Raw genomic sequence first — 11,173 nt, 5'->3', positions numbered from 1 at the left:
TCCATTCTCTGTCAGTTTTCTCACTCCATTTGGTGCTTGGCTGAGTTCTTTATCTCTTCATTTGATGTTTTAGGGTTTCAGGATTGTTGTATTCTCTGTTTGGCTTAGTTTTTCGGATCTTTGCTGTGGAGTGACGGCGTGGTGCTTCTGCCTACAGCGCCATTTTGCCGGAACTCCCTGATTTGTGTACTTTTTATTTATGTATTAAAATATATCTGTAAATTTATATGTAATGTTTCCAATCCGCAAAGACAAGTAAAGATTGGATTTATAAAGATAGTGATGCTATAAGGCAATAATAATGAAAACTAAAAAAAAAAAGAGGTATTCAATTTTTGTCAGAACCCACTTACGACGGAGTTGTAGGAACCTAACTCTGTTTTAAGTTGGGGACTACCTGTATTAGTATAACTAGGGAAAGCCATTTGTCTTAACCGAAACAATCAAGGAGGTGGAGAATCTACACAAAAGCATAAAGAGAACAACTAAAATAATAAATCTCTGTGGTCATAGATTTGTTTTCAAACTTTGGAGACCAGGACTAGGAGACATTCCCTTGAAACTTGAATGAAGGATTTTTTTTGTTTGTTTTTGTTTTTCCCAGAATAAGTGGTTAATACATGGCATGTCCCAAAGGAATGTTAGTTCTGCCGTGTGTTAATTAATACGTTCTGCCAGAAAAAAATCCCTGAGAAAATACATGATGAAATTGTTGAGTTACACAAAGATAAAAAGGTTTCTTTACTGCAGTATATCGGTAGACATTGTGACCTTTATACTAGGCAGTTTTCCAAAAACCAAACTCACTACCTTCGAGTTAATCCTGACTCATAGCAACCCTACAGGACACAGTAGAACTGCCCTATAGGGTTATACCCCGAAGGCTGTAAATCTTTACGGAAGCTGACTACCACATCTTTCTCTCAGGGGAGAGCATCTGGTGGGTTCAAACCGCTAACCTTTTGGTTAGCAGCCAAGCACTTTAACCACTGTGCCACCAGGGCTCCTCGGCAGCTTCCTAGAGGGCCTCAATCCACTGGACCCTCCACAGAGCTTCACTAAGGACCAGTGTTTCTCAGAACACGTGAGCAACAGCTAGAGTGTTCTGTGTTAGAATTAAATAGATTCGAGAAGAATTCTGGCAAACACATGGATATGTGGCAAGCATTTTCAGAGAAGCTTGGTGTGGGGCTCCAGACGGCTCACTTAGGTTAGTAGCAAAAGGCGAGTCACGCACTGGGGTGTGGAGAGTAGCTAAGCATCACTGAGTCTCTGACTATTGGATCCAAATCCCAGAGTCACCATTTACTAATCGTGAGATCCTGGACAAAGTAACTTCTCTGATACACACTCGGAGTCCTGCTTGCTCAGTGGTTAAGAGCTTGGCTGCTAACCAAAAGGTCGGCAGTTTGAACCCACCAGGCGCTCCTTGGAAATCCTATGGGGCAGTTCTACTCTGTCCTATAGGGTCGCTATGAGTCGGAACTGACTCGATGGCAACAGGTTTGTTTTTTTTTTTTTTAATACACACTCAGAGGAGCCCTGGCAGTGCAGCGGTTAAGTACTTGGCTGCTAACTGAAAGGTGGGTGGTGCGAACCCACCTGCTTCTCCACAAGAGAAAAGACCTGACGATCTGCTTCCATAAATATTCCAGCTTAAAAAAACCTATATGGAGGGGTTCTACTCTGTCACATGGGGTTCTCATGAGTTAGAATCAACGGCACCTAACAACAGTAACACTCAGGCACCTGACACATAAAACGGTGGTGAGGACGATGACGATAATACCTAATGTATAAGGTTGCTAAGGAAATAAACGAGATAGTTGAGGATTTGGCACATAGTAAGTGCTTAATAAAATTTATTGTCAACACTATTAAATGCTTCAAAAAATCTCACCAATTTACAATGCACTGTGAGCAATTTTTCAAGTGTTTCTCTTTTTATCAAAGTAAGACCAGAAAATCCAATAGGCAAAACAGATAAAAACAGAGTTGCCTGACTCAGCATGGCTGGCGACCAACCTTCAGCCCCTCTCTCTTCCCTGGGACATTTCAGAACACAACTTTTTAAGCAACTGCTTAAAGGCTATGTTGAAAACAAGAACACTAAAGTTTGCAATCCATCAATCTGACACTCTATGAAATGCTTCATTGAATCAATTATGTAAATATATGTAAATAAGTGCTTAAATATTTACATACGCTGTTGGATTCTATCTAGATTCCCATCTTTACACTAATTTAACTTCACTTTGACTTGAGATGTGTGCTACTTTATTTACGTGTTCGGTTGTCAACCAACACTACTACTAACCACTAGGGCAAACTCATGAGCACGTACAGAAGTCTCCTCTTGCAGAGATTTTACCTAATACAGAGCATAATGATCTGAAACAGCCTTATTTCAATACCTAAATGTTTCTTCAATGCTCTGTCAAGTATCATTACACACTATAATCATATTTCACCCTACCTTTTCTGTGACACTTTTTTTTTTAATGTAGAGGATTTACGCTCCCGTGTAAAAGATCCTCCTCAGTATCCTGATAATTATGAGCTAAAATTACCATTATATTTTAAATAAAAAACACCTTGGCTGCAAGTTTTCGGTGAAATATGAGCAAAGGCAAAAGACCTAAAAGCAGAGCAAAAACATATACATGTGCAAGGTAAATACAATTACATATTGGGCAGGCCTGAGTTTTGGAGAACACTGGTATGGGTTCACTAATCGTAGGTGCTTCTCTTTCCTCATGGTTTTTGAGGTTTAAACGCATAAACACTCTGGTTCCAAGTCTTAAATCTTCCGAATGAAATGAGCTACACGTTAAGTTTGTTGATATTGATTACGCTACACTTGCGGCTATTTCTAGTAACAAGGACGTTTCCCTTTGTAACCGGGCAAATGTACTTACTGCAAGATACGCTGACCCTCCAACTGCTCAGGAAGTAGGTAACGCACGACAGAAAGAAACGAGGACATTTTCGCTGCCAAGCCCAGAGGGCAAAACTGAGCATCACAGAAGGGAGGCCAGGGGTGGACTCTACCTGAGGATGAAACACTGAGGTCTCTGCTCCAGGAAAAGCTGGCGAAAGGCTCTCTCAGCACAGCAGAAAATGTGCGGTGGCAGAGAGGAAGACAGCTTCCCCGAGTTGCTGAAGTAAAGCTGTGAGACCTGAAACACAGTTCAGAAAAGACACAAAATCTTCTGTGAAAAGGATTCAGGATAGCCTCACTCACGATGTCACTGACTTCTTTCCAACGTACAAAAGTGAATAAATCTCTAATGTGGAATTGTGACTACAAGCGTTTGTAAAATCACACCCTTCTCAGCACATTGTAAGCAGCCATTATGACAAAACGGAGGCTTATAGTTGATCCTTAATTACTCGATTTCCAGGCTTTGAATGATTCTGCTGTCTTTAAAAAAGGAGCAGTCCACAAAAATTCACTTTAGCAGATAACCATGAAGTAAAGTAAAATACATCAAATACAACTCTTCTCAGCAGCATTTAATTTCAGTGGCATAAAACAGCATGGATTTCTCATTTGAATGTGAGAAGGCAGTTACGACTGGAATGCATATAAATGTACAAATTTCTCAGAAAAACAAAAATTTGATGAACTTAATTTCAGTGAAAAGGTGATGTATTATGATTACCAAGGACACAGTGATTCAGGGACAGTAACTTTATTCCTTCTGAGTTTCTAGTGGAATAGGTTACTTTAGATTAAAAACTAAATGAGAGAAAGACTTCCGAGTCACCAAGAAAGAGCAGACAAACTTAATTTTTATTTTACACCATAACTGGCCTGTATCTTCAAAGAGGAGTCCCTGGGTGGTGCAGATGATTAAGAGCTTGGTTACCACCTGAAAGGTTGGTGGTTTGAATCCACCCAAAGGCACTTTGGAAGCAAGCCTTGGCAATCTACTTCCAAACATCACAGCCATTGAAAACCCTATGGAGGGCAGCTCTACTCTGACACACAGAGTTGCCATGAGTTGGAACTGGCTTGATGGCAACTGGTTTGTTTGTTGGTTTTTATCTTCAAAGAGAAAGAAAGTGTGGTGATATACTTCCAAATATCAGTCAATGAAAACAGTATGGATCACAATGACCCAGAGTGAAACCAACTAGGGGGATGGTGCAGGACCAGGCAGTGTTTCATTCCACTGTGCATGGGTCACCATGAGTCAGGCGCCAACTTCACAGCAGCTAACAACAATCTTCAAGGAAAGTCAAGAAAAGACTGAGGAACTGCTCCAGATTGGAGGAGACCAAAGAGACATGAGGATTCAATGCAATATGCGATGTTGGCTTGGATCTTTTGCTGCAGAGGTATTACGACAATGGGAACAACTTGAATGAGATTTCTGAATTAGATGACAGCAGTGTACCAATAATGATTTCCTCATTTTGATGTCTGTAATGAGGTTATAGCAACTCACAGTGACCCATAGGATAGAACTGCCCCATAGGATTTCCAAGGAGCAGCTGGTGGATTCAAACTGCCAACCTTTTGTTAGCAGCCTGAGCTTCTAATCACCGCACTACCAAGGGTCGCTATGAGTCGGAATCAACTCGACCGCAAGGGGTTTGGTTTGGTTTTTTGGTTTAATGAGGTTACACAGAAGGATGTCCTTGTTTGCAGGAAATATACGATGAAAGTATTCAAGATTAACAGAAAAACAAGCCAGTGATTTATATCATAATGGTTGAGGGGTGGGGGCTATTTGTACTATTTATTTGCACATTTTCTATAAATTTGAAAATATTTAAAATTAAAAGAGAAAAAGTTTAAAAAGTAGAAAAATGATCTACAACAAGAAACAACTGGATGAATCTTACAAATATAATGTTGACTAGAATTAGTGAGATGCGTTACAGGACACACTATAGAATTCCATTTATATTAAGTATGAAGACAGGTAAAACTAACCTAGGCTTCCAGAAGTCAGGAGCGTGGCAGATTAGGCAAGGTATTATGACTAGAAGTGAGCGAGAGTAAGGTTTCTGGAGCATTGCTAATATTCTGGATCTCAGTGCTAGTGAAAATTCAACCCTCTGTACACTTACAACACTCACACTTTTCCATATGAATTATACCTTGATAAAAACTTAAAATATCAACCATGGACACAAGGAAAGTATTAGCCCAAGAGACAGAAAGGGCCACATAAACCAGAGACTTCATCAGCCTGAGACCAGAAGAACCAGATGGTGCCCGGCTACCACAATGACCACCCTGACAGGAACACAACAGAGAGTCCCTGACGGAGCAGCAGAAAAGTGGGATGCAGAACTCATATTCTAGTAAAAACACCAGACTTAATAGCTTGATTGAGACTGGAGGGACCCTGGAAGACGTGGCCCCTGGGCTCTCTGTTAGCCCAAAACTAAAACCATTCCCAAGGCCAACTCTTCAGACAAAGATTAGATTGGACTATGGGACATAAAATGGTACTCATGAAGAGTGTGCTTCTTAGCTCAAGTAGATACAAGAGACTAAATGGGCAGCTCCTGTCCAGAGGTGGGATGAGAAGGCAGAGAGGGTCAGGAGCTGGTTGAATGGACACGGGAAATCCAGGGTGGAAAGGAGGAGTGTGCTGTCACTGTATAGGGAGAGCAAGTAGGGTCACAAAACAATGTGTGTATAACTTTTTGTATGAGAGACTAACTTGAATTGTAAACTTTCACTTAAAGCACAACAATTAAAAAAAAAAAAAAAGCAAACTTAAAAACCCAAAGTCATTAAAAGTGCGTTGGTGCAGAGACTAAAACAAATAAAAAGCGGATGATTGGACTAACCTCCAGAGCTCAGCTCCCACCCTCCTGTAGGTGGGGATGTGGTACATGACAGAAGTAGCATCCCTTATCAGTAGAAAAGAATGCAGCTGAGAAAAGTGACCATCTATTTGTAAAGGAAGTAAACACTGATCCCTATCTCACACCACTCGTAGACATGAATTCTAGATAATATGTCACAAATATGAACAGTAAATTTTCAAAATTTGGACAAATACAAAGATAATACTGTCAAAATTTGGTGTTAAGTAAGGAAATAGAGTACAAGAACACAAACTATATTGGGAAAAATGGATCAATCTCACTACATTAAATATAACAACTTCTGCTCAATCATAAACACTATAAATATAACAAAAGAAAAAGATGAAGAGAATAAGCTGTGCATACAATCAACGTATTACCAAGAGTTTATAAATAACGTCTGCAGATCAATAAGAAAATCTAGAAACAGAAAATTGGGCAAAGAATATAAAATGACAAGATTGACAAATGTGAGATGCACAGATATTCTGGTAGCCAGGGAAATGTCATTTCAAATAATAAGATATTACACACAAAATACCGGCAAAATCAATCGGAAAGTATTTAATAATAATTGCAATAACAGCTTAAATGTATTACGCGCTTGGGACTGTTACCAGCTTTTTATATACATTCACTCATTTAACCCTCCCAAGAAACCTATGACTTAGGTATTGAAAGTTTAGCTTCATTTTTATAGGTGAGGAAATTGACGCAAAGACAGGTTAATGACTTGCCCAAGGTCAGAGAGCTAGTTAGTAGTGGAGCTTCTGACTTCCAAGTAAAGTTTTCTGTCTGTAGGGCTGGCAAAAACAAATCTGATAACGCCAAGTGTTATCATGCATGTGGGAAAACGGAAACATCCTGTTACAAGGTTATTTTTTTAAAACCGAAGGCAAGAATAATGTGGCAGTATCTTCTAAACGTGGGATGTATGTTTGACTGGGAACATCTCTACAGAGGAACCCTGGTGGTGCAGTAGTTAAGAGGTTGACTGCTAAGCCCCAAAGATAAGCAGCTGGCCAGCTGCTCCTTCGAAACCCTAGGGGGCAGTTCTACTCTGTCCTAGAGGGTTGCTATGAGTCGGAATCCACTTAAATGTGGGCACAAAAGAACACGAAAAACATTTCTTAGTGCTCTTTGTAAGAACAGAAAATGCAGAAATAAATTTAAAAGCCTGTCTGAGGGATTAGTAAAATACTATAAGGCATTTAGAATAAATTAACTAAAAAACAAAACAAAACCTGTTGCTGTCAAGTCAGTTCCGACTAATCGCGACCCGCTAGGACAGAGGAGAACTGCCCCACAGCGTTTCCACGGCTAGAATCTTCATGGAAGCAGACTGCCACATCTTCTTCCCGCAGAGCAGCTGGTGGGTTCCAACTGCTGACCTTTAGGTTAGCAGCCAAGTGCTTAAACACTGCGCCACCAGGGCTCCCTTATAAATCAACCAGACCTGAACTTTTCAACATGGAAATTTTTAAAAAATACAATGCTTAATAAAGATATTTTTGTAAAAGGACAAAGTTAACATCCTCTCTAAGTGAATTAAAAAATAGCAAATATATGCAGTTTTTGAATGCTTATATATAAAATTTAACATATGAAAGACTGGATGAAAGAATAATAATTTCTGGATAGTGGTTATCACTGCTGATGAGAAGGAATGGGGTGGAGGACAGTTTCCCTCTGTAGATAGCAAAACATATCATCTAATCTAAGACAACGTATAATTAAAATATACCATTATTTTCCGTACTACTCAGAAAACAAATGTTGCAATTAAACTAGGACACAATGTTTTCTTATAACATCTTAAAGTTGTATCCCAGTCTCAAGACATACATGAAAAATGTTAATTTTTATTTAAAATAATTTATAAAAGAGATCTGAAACAAAAATGGATAGTGAGTACACAAATGTCTATCATATCATGCTTGAGCTTTTTGTATTTTTAATTATTCTATAATTTTAAATGACTATGAAAAATAATTGAATGATAGTGATGTCTATATTGTAATCCATGAAGCAAGTCGGGTGTTTTCGTCCAAAGTTCTTTTTTTGCAGGACAAATTTCTGTTCTCTTCGAACGCCTGCACCAAGACTGACTAGTTCACTTTGGAAGTCTAACATGGACCCCATCTAATTGTGACAAAACAATTTTAAATTCCAACTGGTAAGGATTTCATTCGATGTTATAAACAAAGGTAAACACAAGAGGGACCCCGGAGCACACATGAATTTGCATGTACGTCCAGTTAATTTTGGAGCTCTGGTGGCGCAGTGGCTAAGAGCTATGGCTGCTAACCAAAAGGTCAGCAGTTCGAATCCACCAGCTGCTCCTTGGAAGCCCTATGGGGCAGTTCTACTCTGTCCTATAGGATCACTATGAGTCGGAAATGACTCGATGGCAATTTTTTTTTTTTTTTTTAGTAGTTTATTTCATGTTCCCACTCTATTTTTTTAAACCTCTTCGGGGTTACATATTATCTTTTGGCCAAGTTGTACTAGTGATTAGATGTGGGGTCTGGAATCTGGAATACCTAAAGTTTCTCCATGATAATCAGACTGTTTAACTTTTCTCAACTCTCTTTCCTTGTATATCTTTTTTTTTCATGTAGTGTCAGAGTTTATATTGCAAACTATTCCACTGCTATCAGTTAGTAATTGTTTGCCTGATACTGATCCTAAGCTTTAAAAACAATTCATATATTCAAATAATAATGTTAATATAAGGTCTTTGGGTGGTGCAAATGGTTTGTGCTTGACTGCTAAACGAAAGGTTGGCAGTGCAAAGCTATTCAGGGACACCACGGAAGAAAGGCCTGGCAATCTGCTTACATAAAGATGACAGCCAAGAAAACCCTACGGGCAGGTTCTACTCTTTAACACACGGGGTTGCCGTGAGTTGGAATTGACTCGATGGTGATGGGATTGTTGATGTTTTTAATGTTAATATAATAATTTATTATCTAATTATTTCTGCTGAGTTTGATGATTTTCACTTATGCAATTCTAGCTTTCCGGGCGACTGACAAGTTCTCTTCCTTTTATATTAATTGTTATTATCATTGTCAATGTCATTGTGCATTCTCGTTTGGTCCAGTAAGTATCGTCTGGAGTTAACTTCCCACAGGCCTTCTTTCTTCACTTGACCTTCTTCTCTCCCCAGATGTATGATTTGGGAATAATAGAGGATTCCTGGTCAGTGGACATTTTAAGTGGTCTATGTTAGTACATGTGCAAGATGGTATCAGGTTGAACTCACATCACTTTAGGCTCTCTAATCTTTGCTGGACTCTGGTTCCAATGCATAAGGTCCCTCTGTATGGCTCAATTCCCTCCTTTCACCCACTGTGCCGAAAACTTCTCTCATTACACAGCCAGGACACTGCAGGCTACGCCACTTTCTGATTTCTGAAGCCAACTATCTACTTCCATAGGTAATGAGGGTTGACCACCCACAGGCTGCCCATCTGTCAAGATCCTGTTAACTTCGTGGAACTTCCTTCATGACAAGGGCTTGACTTGGCATTGGCTTTGGTCTTTCACACTGTTGGTCAGTTCTGACTCATAGCGACCCCATGTACAACAGAAGGAAACACTGCCTGGTCCTGTGCCATCCTCACAATGGTTATCATGCTCGAGCCCATTGTTGCAGTCACTGCGTCAATTCATGTCATTGAGGGTCTTCCTCTTCTTTGCTGACCTTGTACTTTACCAAGCATGATGTCCTTCTCCAGAGACTGGTCTTTCCTGAGACCATGTCCAAAGTACATGAGACAAAGTCTCCCCATCCTTGCTTCTAAGAAACATTCTGGCTGTACTTTTTCCAAGACAGATTTGTTTGTTCTTTTGGCAGTCCTTGGTATATTCAACATTCCTCGCCAACACCATAATTCACACTGTCCTATGAATATTTTACTCTACTTGGCTAGTTGGCTTTCTGACTCATTAACTACAGCTATGTATGGGAAATACAATATGAAAAAAAGATGTATTTGATTTTACAAAGTTCAAATGTTATCTATAAAAGAAAAAAGTTTGCTACTGGGCTCAGCATTTGTACTGTTGAGAGTAGCATCTGCTATGCATTTATTTGCTCTGGGGTTATGCCATGGTATTGAGATTCTGTCTCTGTACTTACGAAGAGGCTGTAAAATGTGTTTAATCTCTTTGTGTCTCAGTTTACTCATCCGCAAAGTGGAAAGAGTAATTCTTCCACCCACTAGGTTGCATTTTGAGATGAAACGTGGTAACTTGTGCAAAGCCCTTTGCAGCAGGTCGGCCATGTAATCAATCCTACACAAACGACAGCCGCTGTAATTGTTTCCCAGCGCCACTCAGCCACAGTCAACAAACTCTGCTCAGCCACTTTCAGCTACCTGCCCAACCCAAACAAGCTTAGCAGTGAGACTCTCAGGAAACCAATAGCAAGTAGAATCTGAAATTAAATGAAGCCCAAGCCTGGTATCCAACACTAGACACCATATTACATATTGGAAGGGTTTAATCTCATTAATAATTTGAGGATGAGAACAGATACTAATCAAGTTTCAAAACTGCAATCTGTATAGCTGTGTAAGGAGCCCTGGTGGTGCAGTGGTTAAGCGCTTGGCTGCTAACTGAAAGGTTGAGGGTTTGAACCCACCAGCACTCTGCGGGAGAAAGATGTGGCAATCTGCTTCCAGAAAGACCCTAGGAAACGCTATGGGGCAGTTCTACTCTGTTGTATAGGGTGCTATGAGTTGGAACTGACTCAACGGCATATAGCAACAACCACAACATAGTTGTGTACTTAAAAAGATATACTTTAGAAATTATTGCCAGGTATTTTATCATGAATGCTTTCACCATTTTGCACGCTGGAATTTCAGGGAAATGTATCTTTGGTTTGTGAACACCAAAATCATAACTCCTAGTGCCAATTCCATAATAGAGGTAAGAGTAAGAAACTTCTGAGGAAGATCTGAATGCTGATGTGTGAGTGGGGTGATGCATGGTTACCGATGCCCACTTTGCTCTCACGACATTTGCTTGTTCTTAGGTTTCCACAGTGATATAAAAGTGCAAGCTGTTCAATCTCTCTGATTACTACTCTCCAATGCCTTAAATGCGGTTCTTCTTTAGTTGCCACCATTGTCGTCATTACAGCCTTGGTGGCTCAGTGGTTAAGAGCGTGGCTGCAAACTAAAAGGTCGGCAATTCAAATCCACCAGCTGCTCCTTGGAAACTCTATGAGGCAGTGCTACTCTGTCCTATGGGGTAACTATGAGGCAGTTCTACCCTGTCCTATGGGGTCACTATGAGGCAGTTCTACCCTGTCCTATGGGGTCAC

The 11,173-nt window shown here is 40.0% G+C and overlaps 1 protein-coding gene across 1 annotated transcript in view; it reads right to left on the bottom strand.

The window, feature by feature from the left end:
• Positions 1-11,173, bottom strand: part of MYO16 (myosin XVI) — a 637,778-nt gene that overhangs the window by 406,373 nt on the left and 220,232 nt on the right. The window contains exon 13 of the mRNA XM_004382940.2: positions 3,052-3,179. Within this exon, the coding sequence (XP_004382997.2) occupies positions 3,052-3,179 (128 nt within the window). The remainder of the gene's footprint in view (positions 1-3,051; positions 3,180-11,173) is intronic.

The sequence above is a fragment of the Trichechus manatus genome, unplaced genomic scaffold (assembly GCF_000243295.1).
Source record: "Trichechus manatus latirostris isolate Lorelei unplaced genomic scaffold, TriManLat1.0 scaffold00102, whole genome shotgun sequence".
NCBI classification, from domain to species: Eukaryota; Metazoa; Chordata; class Mammalia; order Sirenia; family Trichechidae; genus Trichechus; species Trichechus manatus.
The sequence above is the reverse complement of the archived record's forward strand: the minus strand, read 5'-3'. Positions and strand labels throughout refer to the sequence as shown.